This window comes from Antedon bifida, chromosome 7, assembly GCF_963402885.1.
Source record: "Antedon bifida chromosome 7, ecAntBifi1.1, whole genome shotgun sequence".
Lineage (NCBI taxonomy): Eukaryota > Metazoa > Echinodermata > Crinoidea > Comatulida > Antedonidae > Antedon > Antedon bifida.
Window position 1 is genome coordinate 4978313 of NC_136232.1, and position 25434 is coordinate 5003746.

A 25434-nucleotide genomic window follows, 5' to 3' on the forward strand; every position below is an offset into this window, starting at 1 on the left:
CTAGGCCTAGTTCTTCCCTGAGCATTTGTCATCTGAATCCCCTTAATCACCCTTCTCTTTTATGAACGTTTTTTCGTAAATTTTTTGCAATGTCATTGTTGTTTGTGTCAACTGTTGTCCGCGCAATATACAATATTTATCATTGAGGTGAAATTGTTAGTGCCACGAGTCAACCATTGAATCTTCGGAACGGGACAATATACACAAAACTAACCATCGGGTAAATGTGATAGCGGGGTCACAGATTAACTATTATAACTATTAAATCCTACGGGACAGTGTGATATGTACACAATTTACCATCAGGGTAAAATTGATTACACCACAACAATTCGATCTGCGGACTGGTGCAATATATATACCATTAGTCAACCATTGGTTTTACAAACCGCATGATTACAGAATTAACCATCGAGCAAATTTATCGCACCACCAGTGAGTTTTAATATCCAATGAAATTTGTAAATTTTAATTTTTTTTTCCATCCAGTCTGAGTCAGCTAAAATTCGTTGAAGTCACCACCTTTGGGAACTAAATGCACTTGACCTCTCTGGATCAACTTTTCAAATAATTAAAACAATATTTCAGTGTGACTTACATGGAAAACTTAATATCATTCAAAAAAATTCACTTAAAAATAGTCTGATTATAAAATGACATACATGTTATCTATTTGAGTACAGACATAGTTTGTTATTGGAAAAAAAGGACATATCTATTCTGACATTGTAAAGCGAAGTATTTATGTGAACTTTCGTGAACTATCTGACCGTGTTCATTCGTGGATATCTATATAAAAAATATGTTAGATGAAAGCATACAGTGTTCCCTCCCCACAGAATGTATATAATACTGTACATTTTGTATTTGTATTTTGTATTTTGTATTTTGTATATCTTTTATTATATGGGCTTTTATTCAGCATTCTTTGCTTCATCTGTCTTTTTTCAGTAATTTAGTTTGTCTTAAAACAAATAAATAGTGTAGCTGTAGCTTAGTGGTTGATGTGCTTGCCTATGTTATATAGTTGTTAAACGCATGTTTTCATATGCATGCCTTTTTCCCTTTATTCTTCTGTTTTTCCTTTTTCTAGAATGTCAAGCCAAATTGTCAATTTACAGCAAGCAAATATCCTCAGAATATTTCATTTTCTTTATTCTTTTTTATTTTGCTTTCTGACTGTCAGTGTAAAGAGACTTTTTGCATAGTAATCACACATCAGAGCAAATTATTTTACTGCTCTACTGTTATAATATGTTTCATAGCAATGTTTCCAAGTATTATTTCTTCTTAGCTGTTTCATTGGCTTGTAGAATAGTGCTGTAGAATTAAATCTCCAATGTCCACATAGTAGATTTTGATTAAATTAAATTTTTCCCTTCGTTTTATCTTACAGATTTAAACTTTTTTTGTGGATGTTTGAACTCTTCGGTGAGTCCTTTAATACATAATGAAAAGTGTTCTTGCCAGAAATATAGTAAAATTATTAGCTTTTCAATGTTTTGTTGTAAAGCATGCTAAAGCTCTGTCCACACTATCACACTACTGTAGTTTGACAAATAAAGTGTTACGTGTCCAAATATGGTAGTGATATGACATCATTGTGTCCATATTTGGGCACATCACATTTTTTTGTCAAATAAAGTTTGATAGTGTAGACAGAGCTTAACATTAGGGACTAAAAACAACACCTAAATGCCTGTATATTTCTTCATAATAAATATTATTTATTTGTACAGTATATTTTAATTTATTCTAGTATTAAAAAACAAATTAATGTGCAATACACAACACATTCCTATGTTCATTTTAACTTACAATGACAAGTTAATGTATGCTTATTCCTCTGAATTGGTCATTGGGAACACAATAGACTCACTACAGCCATGCAATACATAATTATTATTATCATTGAAAGTCATATTTTTAACAGAAAAAAAAAATAGTATGGGATATTGTAACAGTATAGACAATTTCCTTTAAAAGTAATTTACAATATACCCTTAATTTTATTAGGTTACCGTATTATATTAAAACTCAATCAAGTGAACATAGTATTTTGAGTTTGAAAAATATATACTGCACACATCTTAATAAAGAATAAAGGTTGGTTAACTACAGTCTATAACCAAATCATGGTAACTTAAAGTCAAGTTAATTTGTGTAAATAAAATTTCTAAAATAATAAAGTGTGCCAAATAGTGTGTATTCATGCAACAAGTAATTTATGTTAATTTCAAATCTGATCAGTCAAAAAGGTTAATTTTTAAGAACCTAGTACATCTTTTGAGACGAGTAGGGGTTACCCCGGTGTACTAGTACATCACTGTCACTCACAGCCACTAATCATAACTTGGCCCTCTAGGAGACCAGTCTTTATCACCCAGTATAAATAAATAATAAATAGAAACATGCATGTTTTTGTTGTTTTCAACAACTTTTTATTTCTTTAATTTCATTTTCTTTAGTTGATATATCTTATGTTTATTGTCCAGGTGTGTAGATTGTAGATTCTGGCCGGTCCTGTGGGAACTCTGAGTAATTAAGCTTGTCTTTTAAAGTATGCGGAAATCTTCAGGCCTAAGTTTATAGGCCAAATAGTTGATTGAGTTGTCAAGCTAGCTGTCCATTTAAAACTAATTGAGGCTAAAATTAAATTAATTTTACCGTTTCCTAAAATGATATTATTTTGTGACTAGTTCATTGCTAGATTGTCCGTATATCCATCCTAAAGCTCTGTCTACACTATCAAACTAGGTTGACAAAAAAATTTTTAAAATAATAATGGTAGCAGTATGACATCATCATGTCCATATATGAGCATTTGATAGTGTAGACAGAGCTTAATGTTAAAATCCGTCTATTGCAATTATCAACTTGGCAACATATACATGTTAAATTCATCCTTCACAATTTCATTTCTACCATGTTTAAATGACAATAATAAATATCGTATATACCAACCTACTTTTTCCAACATGCGCTACTGTATGAATGGGTCTGTTACAGTCAACAGACACGATACTGCATCATGTTTATTGTCGCTAGACATGATACCGTACTAGAATGTACTGCTTTGTCAGTAGGTATGTTTTTAAAATATCACCAATCAATTAGAAATAAAACATAATAACAACTTCTTCGTTTTACATTTTGTTTTATTTTTTATTCTATTTCTATTTCAGTTGAAGTTAAACAGTAACATGCAACCGTTTTATTAACGTATTAACAACAAAATATTACAAAGATAAACTGTCACATGGCTTTACTGTATCATAGGCAAGGTCTGTGTTACATTGTCATACATGTCACATGTGACGTCTGTATTATAGCCCATTAGCCTAACCCCTAAGCTCAACACAATACATATGTGTCATATGTGAATTATGTGACGCTGTATTACAGAATGTGCCTATGATACTGAAAAACATAATACCATATGTGGAGTACAGTGTAGAGAATCTGGCTAAACTATAGACCATCTTTGTGATGTTTTCAAATTCAGGCGTTCCTCCAATTAAATACCAACAGGGTTAATTAATCGTTTTTAATTTAGCGTCAGATATCCCATTTTCTGTTACACAAAAAAGTGATCCAACATTTGAGAGGATACTGCCGTATTCAATTGGAGTTGCACCTGTATTCGCCCCAACCACAACTTATTCGTTGAGGCATACCACAATGACATCTAAAACATATACAATAAATTACATAAATAACCAAGGCGCTGTCATCTTAAGAAATTACTTTAATTAGGCCTATTACAGTTCTCGTAAGCACTGTTAAGTAGTGGCGGTGTTTTACATTCGCACTATGCTAGATATATTACAAGAGCTGGGCTCATAAACAATAATCAATAATGATAAAATATGGTAGAATAAAAGCAAATAAAAAAAAAGAATAATAAAAAGAAAATAAAATACGATTTTGGAAAATTTTAATTGGTTATCTTTGAAACCTAAAGCTCTGTCTACACTATCAAACTTCATGTGACAATAAATGTGATGTGCCATATATGGACATTATGATGTCATATCATTACCATATTTGGGTAATTCACTACCATATTTAGGCACATCACACTTTTTTATATGTGTAGACAGAGCTTAAGACACTTTATTTAGCGTTTATGTTCAGTGTCATTTAAAAAACGTCTAGAAATTTTAGATTCTATTCCATTCGTTATAATCTATTATATTATCTAATAATACTGTATTTTGCAAATGTAATTGTAAATTAAATTCTAATTATGATGATACTTGGCAATTATAATCATAACCTTTTATTAAATACACGGTGAATATGATTTACACTGTATAGGGTAGTACTGTACCAAACATAATTTTTGTAGTCGAAGGCATATTCTGAAACCCAAAGCTAATTATTGATACACCTTTATTTTATCGATGTAAAATTGGTAAAAATGAAACTTGTATCAAAAATATTAACGTTGGTTAAAACATGAATGCAATCAAACTTTTAATATGTCATTTGTAGTTTTAATAAAGTTATTCACTTCACTACAAAAAAAAAGACCAAAAACAAAAATGATTTCACTTATAAAAAGACAAAGTAAACGGTTATGTTTAACCAGCATTTTTCTTTGAATTACTTTTTTCAAGTAAATATTTTTGGTCAAAGTTAATACCTATTAGGGCTATGTGACATTAAAATGGCATATTCAACAAATAATTTTTAAAGAATTATTTTATTCAGGGGGACAATATCTTATAAAAAAAGCTCCATTCTCTATTAAAATTACTTAAACAATTGTCAATTCCTGACCAGAGATAACTAAAAACTAAATTAAGAAAGTAAATTTAATAAATTATTTATTACACAAGTTTTACCAAGAAATTGTATCGTTAACATCAAAACACTGAGTTGTCAAAACTGGATTGTATTTATTTCATCGATATTCGATACGAAAATAAACTTTCCAATAATTATTTTGTGATATTGTTGCAAACACTTCAATAAAATTCGTAATTAGAACATTTTACTTTCCCATCAACTACATTAAAATGTTAGTAAAGATGGGTAGTTTTAGCAGGAAAGATTGAAATTTACTCTTTCCTGGCTTTAGATTGTTTTGCGTTGAGGACCAATGTATTTTGTCCTGTAGGCCTACACCCTTTCAAAGGAAATCTATATTATTAGCCAACGACTTTTAAAGAGCGTGGACGTATGTAGTAACCACGATCATCTAAATGCAAATTAAACGTTTTATAAAACGTCCAATAACATATATTAGACAATGGAGAGACTTTTCAACAAACTAAAAATTAGAAACTTCAAAATAATATGTTATGTACTCAGTACACGTAACCATTAACCATCGATTCTCTTGTTTGGCACGTATTGCTACCGTACCAACCAATTCGTTTGTTATATATTGCACCGTTATTGTTTATATATCGACTTGTCGTGTCGGTTTCTGGCGTTGCCGTCTGACCGACGACGGCACAGTCAGGTGATGTACCGTTGTACGGAGTATAAGACGATACGTAAGAAGCGCTTGGTGTGGGGTAAATACTGATATCTGTTCTCTGCGTAGGACGCAATGCCTCATGGGAAATTTGGCTATTACGATTATACTGAGAGTTTGTTGAATTTGAGGTCTGGCTTCTTTCTTTGCTTGTCGAATTCAGAGCATACGGGGAACTTTGACCAGTTGTACTGTCGTACGACCCGGATGAATGTCTTCTATTTACACTAGAACTTTCTACGATATTGGAAGTAACAGTTTTTACTGCAGAAGTATAGTAAGAGTTCTGGGGAGGAGATGATGTTGTTGGGCGTGGTGTTTCAACAACGTGCCCTGGTCGAGTTGGAGAAGAACTTTTCTGACATGTTCTTCTTTCGTCTCCACTAACAAGCTGTTGCGTAACTTTTACAAGTGTCTCAAATTTGTTATTTGTGTTCGTTATGACGCCATTTTGTCTTTGTGGAGACAACTGCGCAGACGCACTTGTGCCGTTTTGCACCTGGTACGATTGATTTTGTTGCCGAGAATTATCAGAAACTGTCGATACGCCGTTAACATTTCTATGGGTCTCCTTTATTGATTGCGCATGACTATAACCTCTAGGTGACGAGGCTGAGGTATGAGAAGTTCTACTACTTCCTGATTGGTCAGAAGTATGTGCAATTGTATGCGGTTGGCTAGCCTTAGAAGAGTACTTTTCGAGGCTAGAGTGCGGTTCACGACTCCAATGATTATAAAGGTCACTTGTATAATACCTATCGTCTGTGGTGTACGCGGCCAGGTGTGACCGCTCATTTGCATAGTGAGCAAATGCACCTGTACCTGCGTATGGATAAGATCCAGCGTAAGCATACGCACCATCAGAATACAAGTTCGCTTGGTAACTGGCAAGAGTACCAGGATAAACAGCTGCATAGCTATCGCCGTATTGAGCAGCCACGTATGGTGGAACTTGAAAAGCACCCTCACAAGCTGCGTAATGTCCATACAAACGATCCTGCGCATATTCGCTACTGAGAGCTTCTGTGTAAACAAAAGGTTGCGCAGAGACAGAATAAGGTGATGACTTTGAACGAAGTTTTGAACGATTTTGACGTAACTTTCCCGATCGTGATTTTTCACTACTTTCAGGATAAGCCGCCTCTGTCTGTGCCTCTAGCTGGTCAAGGTGAAATGCCTTCGGTTTTTCTTCAGTATTTCTAAAACAAACAAAAAAACACAACATCAATAATAATGTTAGCATAATTATTATTCTTGTACAGGAATTTGTTAAGACACCCCTCCAATCTCTATGTTTCAACCGTATATGGTCCTGTTATTCAACTGTTATTTCATGTCATATCGTGTTTAGTTAAGTGCTTCATGAAATCCATTTCCATGTTAGAGACACTTATTTTAATTCTAAAAATCTACATGATTTGAACCCAGGCTTCTGAAATTAAAATGCTAGCATGTTTACAATAATGCCTTGTGATAGCGCTAGTTACAATTCGTTATGCATGATTAATTAAATTCAACTGTATTATTGTCGCTTTTTTTGTTAGTCCACTCGTCAGCGTTTCGATTTTTGTTGTGAGCTCAAGTACCATACTATGAAACGCCACATCTGCCAAAATGTTTATGTTTTTGCTAATATTAATTCTGAATAAAGAACCTAGACTAATTCAGCAGTTCTCTACCAAACTGATAACCAACATAAAATAAACTTTCTCAAGCAAACTTACGAAAGCACTGTATTAACGCTAACAATACAGTGAGGTCTCGACGACCTGCTATTGTGAACGATAGTGGCAGCACTCTGAATCCACACCCATCCTCCTTGTTTACAGAGAAATCGGTAGTACCGAGTTGTCACCTGACCTTTAAGTAATACTGCAAAAATAATTGTAATAATGTCAATAATTTAATAACAATTTATTCATTTGTAATTCGTAATTCCATTAAAGTATGTTCAAATGACTCAACAAATTGGAGGGACTAGAGGCCTATAGGCCTACTGTACATATTTTAGTAGTAGATTTGCAGACTAGAACTTTACTGACTTTACTGCCTAAGTGTAATGTTTGAATGCTCTATTTCTTGGATTTGTTGATTTCTTAAGATGGAATAGTTATATCATCAATTTATTTCCTTTTTAAGTCTTTATAAAACTATACAGACTTTGTGAATTGTTGTGAAAGAAACATTTCCATCATTAGCAAAAAAAATAGGGAAATACCATGGAGGTACTTAATATTAGTAAGGGCAACGTAAATGTAAACACAACAAAATGATCATTAGAAACAGTGTTAATGTTACAGACTATTATACTTACATATATGATGAGCGTATCTTAAGTGTAATACATCTAGGGCGTGTACATAATGGTAGAGCGTCTTCTCTATGAGGTCTTGTGGCTCGTATCCAGTTAATGCGGCGACCCTATCAAATCATACATAGTGTTGTTATGTCAAGTTTATATTACTTCTAGGAAAGATACCAGCACTAGGTAAAGTTTTAAATGTAGTTTAAAACCTTCCCAGTGCAATTCCAGTCAATTTGATACCTCATACCCCACAATTTATATAACAGTATACAAACGCTCACTTTTATAATAATTATGGTACATGCTTCTTTTCCTTAATGTGTTTGATGTCATCATTTTTGTTATTTTATTTATTTACTAACACAGAGGGAGTTGTAACAAGGGAGGTACTTACTTTCCGTCTAAAAAGATAAGTTTGAGATCTAAGCTGGCTCTGAACATAAACATATTGCTGTACATTTTAACTTCTGTCATTGAACTTGATGGTAAAGAATGCCCTACAGCTATTAAACCAACATTCTGGTAACAACTGTCAAACGGAGTCATGTCCATCGTGTACTGCTTGATTTTAAGATATCCGAAACAGTGAATGACCTTTAAGAATAAAAAGACAATCTATTAGCATTTTTAGTTCAAAACGGGGGTTCCGTCCAAATTGTAATTGTTAATACCTGATTATTAGTCTGGAAACTATCATAGTAATGTATTTATGGTTATAAATTGTAACAACCTTGTCTATAGGGGGCAGTATTTTAAATGTTGAGCAGTTAATTCAGTTAATATGTGTTTGGAGCTGAGTTGTGGGAACTATGGTATATTTAACGTTATATGACTAGTGTCAAGTGTGTCTATCCACTGTGACTTCATTTATTTCATATCTTTGTATCATTCTTTGAGAGATGGACAAGATTCCCCTCTTTTATTTGCTTTCCATTCATTCACTCATGCATTGCTACAGCGTACATGTTTTACAAAACAAACATCCAACGAAACAAGTCAACAAACACAACTTTCAATGTTGTTTTTATGACTTCTTTTTGGTTTTTCACGGATCTTACGTGGCCTTTTCTCCGAGAGTAGGCATAGTAGACCTACCTTCTAACAGAGCAAAATGGTCATTGTAAAGTATCTACAATCGTAATAACTACCTTATATCCAGCCGACGTTAGCCCAGCATTTCGTTTAGCTAACACACATTTCATTCTAAGGAAGAAGGATCGTTCAATTTCAAAATCGGACAGTACATGAGCATGGTATGGCTGCTGGACGGTCAGTAGAGCGGTCATCTCATCGTGGTCAGCTGGATGAATATATTCGTATATGCTATTGCCTGTTAATTCAACCTGATTTAAAAAAAGAAAGATGTTTTTACTGTTTGTTGTTTTACTGTAAAGTTATGTATAAACACATTATATTATTAGGATTGGCTTTCATGTTTGCGGCCAATGTTTGGCTATAATGGAAGTCTTCGTGATCCTTTCTTATTTTTACACTGATTGCCTACGTGATATTTGTTTTTGGATCAAATAGATCTTAATTCTTGATTCGATACAATATACAATTATCTTTTGAAGTTTTCAATGTAAAACTATAGCATAAACAGTATTAGTCACAAGTATAACTAAATCTAAACTCGTCTTCACCAGGCCGACAAGTTTGAGGATTCGCGTAATCGCAACGTGAAGCATGCAGACAATTTGTTTGAGCGGTATGATCGTTAACCTAAACACGATTAACTGCTTTATGATCGCCTATCTTAGGCGAAGATGGCCAGTTTATAACTAGGCCTAGTAAACAAAATTAAAGAGATTACAGACAACTTTGTAAACTTAATTATTGATAATCACCTGAGATAAACCAAGATGAACAGAAGCTGTTTCTGAAATGTAGATCATTTTGCCATCAGGAGCAACCACAAATATAAATCCATCCAGTGTCTACAAAATAAAAGAATTGTAAAAATTAAAAATATCATACCATATTCATACTGCAGTTATTAAAACAATATTTTGAAATATGAGAAACTTTCGTTAGTAACATCGAGTTAAGTCGTTTCGTTTTGAACCAAATGTATACCAAATAATATAGTATTTTATCAAATATTAAAATCATTACGAATTATGTATCTTAGTGCCTTTTTAAAGATTATAATTTACGTAATAATTTATTGCCCCAAAACAAAACATGAAAAATGAAGATTAGTGAAAAAAGACTTTGAATAATCACGAATCACTTCCATAGAATTCAACCAAAACCCATTGACTTCCAGTCAATTGTACTATTTTTTGCGTAAATATGTTTTTTTTGTTCCAATTTTTAGTCAAGTCAAGTGAATAACTATTATGTGACATTAAAATAACACATTCAACAACAACTTTTAAAACAATTTTCAGGAGAAAATAAATAAAAAATATGATTTAATTTAGTCTAGCAATAAATAATTATTAAAGTTATAAAAATGAATAAAGAAATAACAATAATAAGAAGTATTTTCTTACAAGTAGGTCCTGGTTATAAAACAAAACAATAATTACTGTCATTTCATACATGTTCCAATCGTTGGATTATGTTGGGCGTTATAATAATCTAATATAAAAATATTTGATGCAAATAATGTGACGATTCAAAAGTATCGCACCTGTCTAAAACATTACCGACTTATATATTTAATTCCACGTAGGCGTATACAATATAATACTCTATAATAAGTTTGCCAAAAACTTAACAACATTGCCAAATACCTTATTTTAGTTTTTCATATTTTTATTTGAGTTTACACACGATGAATCGGCACTTTTTTGACCCAGAATACCGTTAACGAATTACGTGATAATTTGAAGATTTATCACGGAAACGTTACTAGTTTAAAGACCTATTACAGCCAGATAACATTTTAATACAACGGTTGGTATGAACTAAACTTCCTGTTTTAACCCAGGCCTTGGATAGCTTGTCAAAAGAAAATCTACAGTGTGTTTATTTTCATACCTCGACGTGATGTTCAGGGTTAAGTGACGGGAAACGCGTTTAGCAGACGGTTCTCTAGGCGCGTTTCTACCTCTTCAAACAACGTGTAGGGGCAATGTACTGTTATGTTGTGGAATATAGTCTGTCTATGTGATTATGCATTTCGTATCTTTCGTGTTATCTGTTTTAACATCTATTTATCTGTCTAGCCATCTAATATTATAGTAAAATATTCGATTGTTTGAAGAAAAATAAAATCCGTTTTTACTCCTTGTTATTTTCATTCGCAATAGTTTTTTAAAAAGGACCAGTAACCCGACACAAACCATTAACAAATGTTAATGTTCGTGTAGGCCTAAATTTTAATATAATATTGGTTTGGAAAAAAACAATCACAAACAAATGTCACCCTGAAATTGTTTTTGTTGAATTTACAACATTACATGTTATGTTATTAACTTTTCCCAATGATTGAATCGAAAAAAATTACCTTAAAAAGCTGTAATTTAAAGCAGAAAATAGTCAAATTGTCTGCAAGCCAATTCGTTTTTGTTTGAATTTACTGTAACCGTTTAATTTGTCTTTTTAGAAGTGAACATTTTTTTTCGGTTTTTTTTTCTATGAAAACTACGATTTTTATTAAGGCTGCGGAATGGGCTATTCAAAGTCTGAATTTATTCATCTTAATTTTTCATGTTTTTGGGGTAAAATGGTAAAAACGTCATCGAACCATGCGCACTAACCTGTAAGAGATGTGATCCCAGCTCTTTAGCGACTTTGTCAAGAGAAGACGGCGCACGACAACCCCATGATTCACCAAGACCTGTAAAAAGAAAAATAGAAATTAATTCCATTGTTATTCATCTTTGACTATTTTAGTACATTTACAAATTGTCATGTTCATTAATCAAGTGACAATTTCCGTCATGCTTAAGCAATTGGAAAATAACATTTCTGATAATCCTAGAGTTTAGCTATTTCCGGTCACTTATGTCTAATTTGGTGAAAATTAAATTGACATTTTCCATTACGATTTACGGTTTTAAAAATGTTTTAGAACGCATGTATGACTGTAATATTATTATTTCAGAAGTATCCTACCCGGACTATTTAATTTAACACTGGCATTGTCTACAACAGTTGATACCAAAAAAGTAACTTTACAAATTGGAAAGATATTGAAATTGTCTTTTGAAAACCTTAAGCAAACGAATTACACTTTATAATATATGCTTCGTTTGCCGATGTTACATAAAGGTTGTGCTAACTAGGCCTACCCGATTGTAGCTCAACACATTTTGGAGCATTGGAGAAAATGTGCAAGATTATTATAATTTATTATCTTGTACATTTTCCCCAATTGAACAGAGTTTAAAAGTACGACAATCAACTTTGTGAGACTAAGTCTTAGTCAGAATAAGTTGATATCGCAATTTGAAGTTGTGAAGCTGATTCACACGTTCAAAGTCTTTACTCTGTTTTATTACAGATTTTAATCGGTGAATAATCATCAATTTTCATCGTTATTGAGTAATTAAGAAGACATGGTGATGAATTTAAGTAATTAAGACGATTTCATTAAGTGTCAACAATCTCATTTAAGCCCTTTCCAAGGATTTATGTTCGGTTGTCAATCAGTTAGTTAAGTCTGGGACACGCAAAGGCTTATAGTTAAATGTATTCAGCCAATAACTATAAATAAATAATACAAGCGTACTATATGCTTTATTATAGAGTTTTTTATTAGTAACACTGGCCCTTCAGTTGATCTTTTTGAATAACTTTTAAAAAGTTTCCTACTACTTATAAGCCCGTTTTTATAGGCGAACGTGTCGTTTCGTGATTCCGAAATACCTTTTGTTTTATACCACCAATCCACTATATCTACGTTTTGACTTTCCCCTCTAGTTGTTTGTCTTTTTATAAGTAGCTTCCTTAGATTTCTGTCCGTGCTAGGCGATTCTAGCAGTTGAAGTATACGTATGACACGCCATATGTGTCAACATGTTTATCATTTACCAAAGCTGAATTGCCGTATAACAAGACAAATGTTTTGTAGGAACTGGATTATAATGATTCATTTTCTAATTTTAAGACCAGAAATACACTTTAATAATACTTAATTTCAAGTACCTAAGCAAGACTTGCTTATTGAATTGTAAGGTTGATGTTTGCTACGAGTAAACATTACAAGCGAATGCTATTTATTGCCGTAAGTTACTTCATATTCTCATAATTTTCCATCGATCACCTTTGTTTACATTGAATGCAAGTATATGTCAGTTATTGTATTATTAATGCCGTGTTTGCTTCTTAATAGCAATACATTGACCAGATATATTATATGTAGACGTCGGTAAATAATAAATGTAATATCTTTAGGACAAACATTTCGGCCAAATATTTATTAGTTCGTTAAACACAGTTTTATTAAACTTCTATAAAACAATAATCTCTCTCGAACGAGATAACTAAATACAAAACAAGAAAGAAATTGTTTAAAAACCCCAATAACTACTTCAGTACAGTACGGTACATACGGTAACCAGCAATTAGCTGAGAAATATATTGTTATGAAAACAGTGAATGTTTTGGGGAAAAACAACGCAGTGAACCTATTGAGCCATTGAGCTGCAGATCGTGTTGAACCGCAAATATTCCTGCTCAATAGGTAGTTGCCAATAAGTTCGGGACAAAAGTCTCGTCGTAAAATTTAATTTCATAGACGTAGATTTTAGCAGAAAAACGTAGGCTCCTATATTAATTTTATTCAAAGCAGTAAACTTGAAATGTTAGTACCTAATTGTTAAATGGTTGAAAATTATGACTTCTCTACATTCCTATTACTTACAATGGTTTACACAGTATGCAGACAATTTTTAACTAAAGTTTAAAGATTTATTGTCCCCCTGGATTTTTTTTTATAATTTTTGTGTTGAATATGCCATTTTAATGTCACATTATAGTTATCCACTTTGAACAAAAATTGAATCGAAAAAAAATGTATATACCTGAAAAAATTGAAATTTAAAGCAAAATGATGTAACCATTTATTTTGTCATTTTATAAGGGAAAACATTTTTTTCCCCGTTTTTTTTCTACAGAAGAGATTAACTTTATTAATACTACACAACGATGTAGGCCTACGCGCAACGCAAGCAATTTGGCTAATGAAAGCGACGGATAAGGACCAATAATTGCTGATGATTTGAAAGCTTACATTGACGTTAATAGGTCAGGTTTCAACCCTACTGACCATTGTCCTTAGTTAATGTAAAGGTTGTAACTACGGCCGTCGGTCAGAGTCAGACATATCGCTTGCCTGGATTCGTTTACTCACTGATATTGAAACAGCCTAGGACAATATTCACTCTTTCATGGTTCACTTTCATGTTTACCTATAGATCCCCTAATACAGCGAGTGAAATTTCATTATTAAAGGCCAATGTTGGTTTATGAAAGAGACAATCAAGGGAGAAACGATAACAAGTATTGTGGGGTAGGGCTTAGCTTCGATCGTTGATACTCTACAAATACGCCAAATGTCCAGAAAATCAATTGAGAAAGGCAAATAGTATTGAGACTGCTAACATCGACACAAAGAAACAGCATTATGACAGCATGTTGGCCTAGCAATTTCCATAGATTAGACAAATATTCTAGGCCTACAATTAGACAACCTGTCTCAGATAATGGCTGGCGGTTATATAACTTTCTTCGTTTCTATACCGTATTTAAGGATAGTTTAATAATCTGTTTAATTTCCCCTGAAGCAGTTCGTATTTGTATTATTAAATAAATTGTCATCAAATGATTTCTTATGTTGTTGCTGGAACAATCATCTTTCAACGAAAAAAGTAAATGCCGCCAAAAAAAAAAATCTAGTTCCATTTATCAAGTTTTATTATACCGTGATCGGGTTTGTTTTAATAGATCAAAGAATGTTTTGGTAAATTATTTGGATAAAATATATAGGCCTAAAATAGAAGCAAAGGATGTAAATACTATGCTCCAATTTAGAAATAATGCGTTTATTTGAATAGGCCTACTAAATATTTAGACATGATTAAAGAAAGGAAGATAAAAATAATGTTACATAAAGAAACAAGAACGAAATAAGGAATTTCAACTAAAATCAAGTATTCGCATGGTATATATGAAGATTACCAGCATTTGCATTCTTGCGCAATCAGCTCAATAGTCGCCTTTTCTAAAACACAGCAATACTTTAATTCATTGCCTAAAATAACAATGTAGTTAAAAAGATAAAATAAAGCTAATTCATATAACTAATATGTACGAGATCCGATGGATGTATTTCGTGTCTTTGCGTCGACGAAGCAAATTATCTTATCGGGGTCATTATCCTATAGAAGGTCCTTAGATATCAACCGATTGCTGACCCCCTCTCCGTCAGGTGAAAGTGCATCCGAGTGCAAATAATATCATCTACCTTTTATCAAAATGACAATGCTTAATATTATATCTATAGTTTCGATCTAAACATACATACAGTACAATAAGAATAAACATGTGGTACATAATTCTATATTGCTTTCTTATAATTTCCTGAACATTGCTTTAATTTCGTAATAATTACATTTAGAAGTAAAGAATGGTTTGGATAAAAAGAAATAATTTGTGAAAAGAAAATCGTACAAGAGTACAACACTGTAGAACTTTAGAACACAAAACTGCGCTATATATTAAAACTTCTGAATAATTTCCTGAACATTTCTATAATTTCCTAATAATTACATTTAGAAATAAAGAATCGTTTAGATAAAAATAAATAATTTGTGAAAAATAATCGTAGAGTACAATACTGTAGTACTTTAGGTCACAGAACTACACTTATTATATAACAATTTTTAATAATTTCCTGAATTTCTATAATTTGCTAATAATTACATTTAGAAGTAAGGAATTGAATCGTGTAGATAAAAAGAAATTATTTGTGGAAAAAAATCGTAGATTACAATACTGTAGTACTTTAGAACACAGATGTTACACTTCTGATTTATTTAGAAACTATAAATGTATGCAATGATTACTCGAAATTGTCGTCCCTTAATTTGTTTTGTATATTGTTGTCTATATTTTCTGTAACAAATTATACCTTAATAATCTATTTTTTTTCCTATTCGCAAAACAAGATCGAATCTTCTATTTAAACTTTTACTTTCTGTAGATTTATAAGTATGTCATTTCTTGTTCTGTCGATAGCAAGTAACGTCTTATGACAAGCTAAAATTAGTAAGAATATAATTTTTCCCGGTTTTAAATTTCAACACACTGTCGGTGGGACGAGATCTCCGCATGAATAACCACCTAACAAGTGGTCTATAAGAAAGAAAGCATGACAAAATAACCAATTCTTAATTTATCTTAGATTCAAAGATCGATAATCTTCTTTGTGTTACAATTAGACTGATTCAAAATGGTTAATATCACAATTGGAACGAGGACTGTTTTGTATTAATTCACGAGATAACATGGGCCTAAATTTCGAAAAGTAGGAGACGAATTTGAACTATACATCTTTCTCTTGTTTGTATATTGTACCATTTGCTTCTGTGCATTAAACATTGTTTTTGAACTCGTCCTACATAGTTTTATAACAGGCCTAAGGATTTTTAGGACTAAATAAAGTAGGATGAATAGGGCTTGGATTTCTACATATTGACCGGACCAAAGATCTCCATTCGCAGACAGTTGAATATCATGAGATTGTGTAACCTTAAACTAGATTTGCCAAGGGGGCGAGTTAGAGAGGAATCTCAGACGGACTCCTTTTTCAGGGTTGTCTCGTGCGGAATCCTTGGCCGGTGTTATCCAGACATTGAACCGAGCTGGTTCACACTTAAGTTTACACCTACCAGGGTGCAAACATTAAGTACAAAGCAAAGAAACAAAGCAAAGTATAGTACCACCACGGGAATGAAAAAGTTGGTACACATTTTCCGTAAAATAACAAAATTCCTAAAGATGGCAGCAGACATCATGATATTTATAATAATTCCTGTTAATATAACATTTAAAAATGCTTTCCTTTATCAGTTTGTTCTGTAATTTTTCTTAATCAATTTGAAGAAAACAATTACAAATGTTTAGTACCTTAATACATAGCATGTTACATTATGTGAACAGACTTTCAACGGGTACTTTACAAAATAATACCAAATTAGCTTGAATAGTTTGTTTATCCGGCATTTTGCAAGTAATTATTCAAACTGGACACCGACATTTAATTATAATTCCAGATAAAAGCATAAATTTATATTGCGTTGAATTGTGTCGTGGCGTAATTCAACTGGCTATTTCTACTCCTTGGTAATTTAGGACTATGTGAGAACTGCGTAAACATGCGTATTCTGGGCAGTTACTTGCACGATCAACGAAAAACGACCACTTAAGAGCTTTCCAGCGAAGAGTCTTTCTTTGCGATTTGTCACGATCTACGGACTTAATTCCATCGAAAATACGGGAGCAGGTATTGCGTTCTCGTTTTAATGGTTCGTAAAACATATTCCGACAATTTTCTATCTTGTGAAATTCATTAATTTAGCTTATAGAAATCGTGTAATTCGGTGGAAAGAGACAAATAAGTAGGCTACGGTGATAAATAATGCAAGGATTGGCGAATGTTTTTGAATAATAAAAACATATCTGAACGAATAAATTAATTTTTTTAAAGTTCACTGATTAGTCAACCGATGTAAAGTTTCTAGAACATTACAAATGATTTAATATACTGTCAATTTAATTTAATAATTAAGTTCTAACCTATTTTGGCGTATGTACATAGTTAGAGAAAATACTGCCATTTTAAGATAGAGATTATATCTCTATCTATGTTTTTAGTACATATAGACAGATACTTTTGAATAAAGTCACACTTCAGGCGATATCAATAAACCAATTTTGGAAACCTCGAACCATCTCAAAACTCTTATTTACCAGAAAAACTCTAATTTAAATGAAATATAATAATAATAAATAATAAATCTCTCTAAACACCCTTAGGCCTATAGAATTCAGAATATACTAAAATCACGCCATATCTCAATCTTCAACTGTATCTTATTCTTTCCACAATATCACTATACACTTGCAGCAGCATCATTGCACTCATTACCGTAATTAATATATTGTTTTGATAACTGAAATAATTAAATGGTATAACATCTTATCTAATCGTGGTTGAAATAAATTAGAAATCAATCGTGCTTGGTAGCTTATTAAACCCGTCATTGACATATTTAGAACTTCCCTCTTCATTTCGTTTTTTTTAAACAACCAACAAGTTTACGTAAGTTTCCACTCCTATTCGTTTACAAGCTCTGAACGTGCCCGAATGACCAATAACGTGTATATCGCTAAAACAGTATCATTTAATTCAATTGAAGTATTTTACAGAGAAAATATGAAGTTTGGTTACAAAGTCATGCACGGCTCGTTTCAATGGCTACATCGGGATCCTAACAAATGCTTTACAACGTTTTTGTCCAAATATTTCTTAATGAATATAAACCAATTCTGTGGAAAATAGTTCCTGAAGTAATTGCGTTAAAAAATACAGGACAAGTGGTTGTAAATCAGAACTTTACATAAATTAACCCAATTCTGAATCACTTCACTGGGAATTCTGTGATTAAGATTTCTCTGGCCTTGCCGATACATTATCATTTCTAATGTTTAAATATCTATACATTTGTAACAAATCGAATGTTGTCCTCTTTTAAAATTTACTATTGAGTTTACCCAATTCTGAATCACTTATAGGCCTAGTGGAAATTCGAAATCTCATTCTCTTGCCTTGCCGATAAACTATTATCTCTAATAATTAAATATCTAGGCCTATACATTTGTAACAAATCGAAGGTTTTTATAAATAATGTTGTTCTCTTTTAAAATGTAATATTTTTGTGTTGGTCATCCAAATGCCCATTTTCTTAAAAAAATTTCTGCTAGATCATGTTTGGTTGGTTATTTTTTTGTGGTTAGTAACATGTTGTGGTTGTATCCGAAGCGATTTTTAAAATTTTCTTTTCGTTTTCTTTATTATTATCACTTTATCACTGTTCAAACTTCAATTTTATTGATCATTAGTAGTTTGATCAATTTTCAATTAAGAAGTTATAAGCATCAGAACGAATTTTCATTTGCTTGTATTTGTCTCTCTTCGAAGCCCCTACTTTTATGTGTTATACAGTACTTTTATCTCACTAAATGGAATAAAGTGGAAAATGTCCCCATTGACAGTTCGTATACGGCCTTGGAGGTTATTTTAAAATAAGTAGGCCCTAATGGTCATTCTGCAGTTACGGTCAAATAACCATAGTTTGGTTTTATCTTAGCATGGTGTCATTTGCTCCTCCTAGTGTCTGTTCAATTCAATTTATTTGTAGGAATAGAAAGCACAAATGTAGCTGCAAGTCTGTCTCCCGCAGTTGGTCATTACTCCATGTAATGTTCAGGTGACAAGCAGAAGATGATCTCAGTTGGAAGTTCTGGCCTCAACGTGAACAATTTTACACAGGTGCAAGCATGAGTTACAAACGCATGGACTTTCACTGTAAAACGAAGCATCTTCGTTACGCAAATCTGTCTGGCCTACGGCTTTTTAATGTTGATGTTGAAATAATTCTATTCATGTGGAAAACATTGTCTGTATAGTAGTAAACAACAGAGAATAACATCCAAGATCCATAATTAGAAATCCTTTAATAAGCTCTGTCTACACTATCAAACTAGTTTGACAAAAAAAGTATGGTAGTGATATGCCCAAATATAGTAGTGATATGACATCATCATGTCCATATGGGCATATACTTTGATAGTGTAGACTGAGATTAAGATGTTATTGGTAATGTATCGTAATCATACAATGTACAATCTTTAACTTTCATTTGTTTTAATGTTCGTCTTTGATAGTTCCGTGCATACTAATTAAACAACAAACAAAACAAAATACGTAGGCCTAAACAATTAATTGGTAAGCTCACTAATTAACTGCTCTTCATCGGGACACAATTTTAAAGTTTTATTGATTTGTTCAGTTATAATATCCTTAACAGCTGAAATATCCGATACGAAACACCAACTGAGATACCTAAATTGAATTCCCACTCCATACCTATGTTTACTCGTACGCATACCATCCCGCGGATTAATATATCAATGATGCCGATTGCTACAAGAACTTTGTCATTGGAACACATTGCTTAACAACAGATTTTCACAAGTTTAATTGTTACACTGTTTACAGGGATGGTTTAGGCTTATTGTGCTTCCGTCTGACAACAAAAGTAATCCGGTACATGATATTCGGGACACGCAAAACTTAAGTGAATTTCGTGTCCACTCAACTGTTTAGAACTTGCTAACTGGTGACAATAACTTAAGTGGTTCTTAAACAGATAGATTACAAAGAGTACCAACTGTTATTGAGTGTTTTGATTTGGAGATTTAATTAGGTTCCTTAATTAGTATTTTGTTTTAATTAATTCAAAACACGATGTCAAAACTCTTCAGAAACAGAAAATCAATGTATGAAAACAGAATAACTATATTTCATGAAAGGAAAAACCGAACGTTTATAGATTTGTTGGTTGTAGGCCTATAGCTTTACATTTAAATGATCAATTCTTTTAGTTTTAATTTTAAATTAAATTTTAATAATTTATATTTATCAGGGAACATTTATAAATAACTGCTGATCAATTTCGATTTGGAGTAACGCTCTGTCTCCACATAAAGTTTGATAGTGTAGACAGAGCTTTAGAAACATTTTGTTCTGCGTGTTTCAACGGGTGGTGTTTTGCAATAAGTTGACGCGACTCTATAGTTCACTATGTCGGTCGGTCGGTCGGTCTGTCGGTCTGTCTGTCGGTCCGGTATCACTATGCGTTTTAGCACGCGACTTATGGCTGTTAGCCTTGTTTTGTATTCACTAAACAATAGATTTTAAAAAAATGTTTCAGTACGTATTTTCTACAAAGTATTAAAACACATTATTTTGTAGTTTGATCTTCAGAAATGAATTTCGGACGATTGTCGAAGGTGAGAATCGCGACTGTAATGTGTTAACGTGTTTAGATATTGATCAATGTTATAAAGTATTGTAAACTAATCGCAGAAAATATTCTTTAATTCGAGGTGATCTTTAATTGAAGAGGTCTTTCAATTGAAGGATGACTAAATTATGAATCAATTAATACTAATATCTGAAACGTTGTTATTTTGGAACCTTCCTTATTGCATGTAATTATGATTCACATCGTTAGGATCGCCTGTGGGTCTCCAAAGCTGACGTCCACGTCTTAATTGTATCTCAATTATAAACAGTAACAAAGTTGATGTTGTAGGAAATACGATTTGATTGTTCAAACGTAGACCTCGTCACGTTCTAAGTTTATCCAAATACTAGTTGCCATGTTGATAGACAAAGGAACACACCGGCTTAACCAATCATTACGTTTTAACTTCTAATTTTGAGTCATCAAAGGTGACGAAATTTTAAGGACATACATCAAACCCTTTTATTTTGCGGTCTTATAAATTCGAATTTGAAAGTTTTGTGTCTAATTTTCTTTATGAAATTAATTAATTGTCTATTTATAAGGCACTATTCTATTAATAATCTTTATTCGTCTAATTTTGTTTGCGATTTTTATATCTATATTTAATAAGGTCCATTTTACAATCAAATGTCATATCAATTTTAGGGCATTCGGACATTTCGTTTTATTAATATTTTTTTAATATTTATAAAAAAAGACCTAAACATTAATTTAATTAATACATGGGCCTATATTGTTTTACTCGAAACATAACGGCGCGTAAGAAAATGTGAACATTACAATTTCTATGATAATGCGAATGTTTTGGTTTTTAATGTCCATCGTCGTGCGAACGTGGACAATTGACCACTAAACACGTACATAAACCTGCAAGATTGTTTTTTTAATTGACTAACACAGGTTTCATGTTAATATGAAAACGTGAGCTATTTGTACTAGTGTTAGTTAATTCAAAGTAATTATAATACTACTTTCCAGCAATCGGTAAGACTAGAAATAACAGTGAATTTGATGGGTTTTTTTTATCAATATTATAAGCTGATTCTCCTTTCAGAACGATGTATCAAGCATTTAATTTATTACAGATGTATTTTCCCACAAAAACATGAAAGTGAAGATTAATAAAATCGGACTTTGAATATGACATTTTGTAGTTTTAAATCAAGTTTAAAAAAATGAACAAATGTAATGATTTCACTTCACTAAAAAGACAAAATTAACTGTTAAATTTAACCAAAAACCAATTGTCTGACAGACAATTTAACTATTAATTTTAATTTAAATTACAATTTTTCAGGTAAATCTTTTTTTTTTCGATCCAATTTTTGGTCAAAGTTAATAATTATGTGACATTAAAATGACAATATTAAAAAAAGTATATATTTTTTTCAGGGGGACAGTATATCTTCAAAATATTAGTTGTTTTTAATAAGTTAAAGTTAACACATTTTACTTTGTTTTAAAATTAAAAAGAAAATAGTTAAAATATCAAGAAACCACAATGATAATAATAACAAAATGCTCAATAGCGACCTCAAGTTTCTATTTACAACAACTTTACTTTATAATAAAGTTATTCGTTATCGTATAACTTTATTCGACGAGTTCATGTCATCATATAGTTCAATATTAATTTTTTCTATACCGAAAAATATGAAAATGTTGAACAACGATTTAAATGCGTTGCATGCGCATAATGTTTCAAGTTGTAGGCCTACTCTAGATTAGTTTAAGATATTGTATCAATTAGATTGAAGGTAATCAAATTATTGTACAAACCATAATTCTTCCATAGTACAACTAAAACATAATCGTTAGTTTATTGTACTATAGGTCTACAATCTTGTGCGTAACCGACACGATTATGTTGCATAGTATAATATCCAATGTCTATCAAGAGTATTCCTAAGGGAATGATAATTTAGGAAATGCATAGATAAGTTAACGATAAACTGGGATTTAAAGATTGTCCCGACCAAATCGTCCGTTAAGATGAGCTTGCCATACAAGTCTATCATTTCTATTTAAACATTTCTCGATATAAAATCCATCACCGGCTACGGGTCACACCTCAAAACTTAACCAAAAGCATATACGGAGGTAATACGTTAGATCTATCTTTCAGTATCAGACATCGTGAGATCAAATCAAATTATTTTTCGAAATAGAAATAATTGATGTCATATTTGTGTTTGATTGATGTGAATTTGTACAAGTGGATCGGTCTGTCAAGTGGAGTAATAAGATTTGTCAAATAGGCCTACACTCATTTAAAAAAAAGCACTTTTTTATCACAATACTATATATCGAGCGTAATATAGGCTTATTGCTTAGCTCTGTGAAATAAAAGACATTTTGTAAAATGTATAGGCTACTGAGATATAACGAAACAATGCACTAGTGACAGAAACGAAATTTCGTAGAATTTACTTAATATAACGAAAAAATAACTTAATATTCGAATTTTATATTTATATTCATAATTATAGAATGATTGTTATGATTATGATAAATATACTGTATACAAACGAAATATTGGAATACATAATTAGCAGGCCTTTATATTATTAACTATAAAAGGTATAGTTAAATGAACATTTTTTCCAAAATTGTTTATAATTGTTTTCTGATGTTATGTTTTTTTTTGTAATATAATAAAAAAATATTGCATGAATGCATCTAAGAAGGTGTTATTCACCTTATACTTTCGTTGATGTCTGAGACCTTGAAGTCCGGACATCTAGGCCTCTGTAACTCAGGTGAGGGCGAAAAACATCACAGTGCCGAGCACACCTGGCGGTCGTGTGGGTGCAAATAACCAGCCTGGAGTTGTGCGACCTTCATTGTTGTTATTTCAACTCGATGTTAGCTTCAGCTATTGTCATATTATATCTATCTAAGTGAAGGAACATGCCGATTACCCGACGGAAGACTTTCGAAACGTCCCAGGGCGTGTTTTTGAAACTCCGCCGGCGGGAACGACAATCTCGGACATCGAAACTTAGGCCTAAATGGTCTTATTTACGTGCGTGTGTTTGCAAAATATACCGCGTTGTTTTACCCGGGAGTTATATCAAAACTCGGACATAAGTCTTTAGATATTTTTGTCTTATAATACCACACAATATTGACCGTTTTAAAGTAGAACGCGACCAGCCACTGGCATTTTTCGACGGCAAAGTATTGAATTCAAGTTGACGAAATCACGCCCAATGGTCCGATTTGTGATGTCACCAGAAAGATATCGTTTTCGCGGCATTATGCTATAGGCTGAAAGTTGGTAGCAGACGATTCGGATAACTGTGGTTACAAAACGACGGATAGGGCGAGTGTGATCCCCGGTGTATAACGATTAACTGGAAAAAGTAATTTAATTAATGGGAGGTTTTTTTCGTGTGTTTCTTTTTTTAACAGTAGGCCTACCCCTTTCTTTAATATTTAAACCTATAGTATTGTCCCTCTTGGTCTGTTCTTATTTACTCTTTAAGTACGCCTATACTTTTAATTATGTTGGTTTCGGTTTATTTTACAATGTTGAAAACAGGAAAAGAACACATTTTATATACATTTATCTAATTAAATTGATGATTAATATTAATTATAGGCATTTTGATATGCAAAATAGCAAGATCTTTTTCTTTAATGAATTATACCCGCCTGTTATTTATCAATTGCATAATTGATGGTTTCAATTGAAAACAGTTAATTGTTTTTATAATCGCTCTCCTTTCAAGATCAAAAACGTATTTTGATATTTGTTTAAGTAATCTAACTAATGTGGGGAGTGTGTGTTTCAAACTATTTACCCTTTGGGCATGCGCGATCCTCAAATGTCCTGAGTTCGTTCAACTCAATATAGTACACGTGTGATTATGAAAATTAATAAATATCGACAACAAATTAAGTTATGTGGCCACTTTCAAAACGAAATATTTTCATGGAAATTTGATTGACAATATCTATGCCCTCAATAGCTCGAATGCCAAGAGAATTTGACGTATGAAATTTAAAGTTTTTAATTGACATACGGTAAGACTGAACATCGTCGTATACATTCTTAAATAGCAACAAGTTGGATTATTACTACAAATATAATGAAAAAGCGTGATCGTTAGGCTCTCAATGGAACAGTGTTATCCTCACAAGACACGCTAAGCCTACTTAGCAATAGGCCTAAGTCATTCTCCAGGATGATGAGTAGGGGTTCAATGCCCTTTGTAGTCTGGGCTGGCTTAAGGTTGACCCATAAACCGACTACCTTCTCACATTCAACGGAAGTGTCGGAATACATTCAACACATTCGTCATATATTAATATATATTTTTATAGCTGGATGTAGCTGATTCAATTTTTGTTACTGATAAAATGCATTCACTTTAATGAGTTCCTAAAGGTCAACACAAAATCTCGGCAATTTGAAAATTATAAGATACTTAAATAGGATACTTAAAGATGTTAATAGCCCAGTTTGTAGTTTTAATAAAGTTATTCACTTCCATAGAAAAAGGGGGGAAATATTATGATTTCACTTATAAAAATACAAAATAAACAGTTAAAATTTAACCAAAAACCTAACTAAAATTGACTAT

The 25434-nt window shown here is 32.2% G+C and overlaps 2 protein-coding genes across 3 annotated transcripts in view; one reads left to right on the forward strand and one right to left on the reverse strand.

Moving 5' to 3' along the window:
- LOC144847337 (biotin--protein ligase-like) overlaps window positions 1-25434 on the forward strand; it is a 62457-nt gene that overhangs the window by 7109 nt on the left and 29914 nt on the right. The window contains exon 13 of one of the 2 annotated variants that reach the window (XM_078703630.1): window positions 1397-3139. The exons of the other annotated variant lie outside the window; for it this stretch is intronic. The gene's annotated coding sequence lies outside the window, so the exon portion shown is untranslated. Of the gene's footprint in view, window positions 1-1396; window positions 3140-25434 lie in introns of those variants that run through there. 2 annotated transcript variants of the gene reach the window in all.
- The window catches only part of LOC144848389 (uncharacterized), a 43795-nt gene continuing 23517 nt past the window's right edge, over window positions 5157-25434 (reverse strand). The window contains exons 2-8 of the mRNA XM_078705115.1: window positions 11504-11583; window positions 9641-9730; window positions 8942-9136; window positions 8188-8387; window positions 7803-7909; window positions 7213-7360; window positions 5157-6687 (exon numbers count right to left, since the gene is read on the reverse strand). Coding sequence (XP_078561241.1) covers window positions 5316-6687; window positions 7213-7360; window positions 7803-7909; window positions 8188-8387; window positions 8942-9136; window positions 9641-9730; window positions 11504-11583 — 2192 coding nt within the window. The 3' untranslated portion in view covers window positions 5157-5315. The remainder of the gene's footprint in view (window positions 6688-7212; window positions 7361-7802; window positions 7910-8187; window positions 8388-8941; window positions 9137-9640; window positions 9731-11503; window positions 11584-25434) is intronic.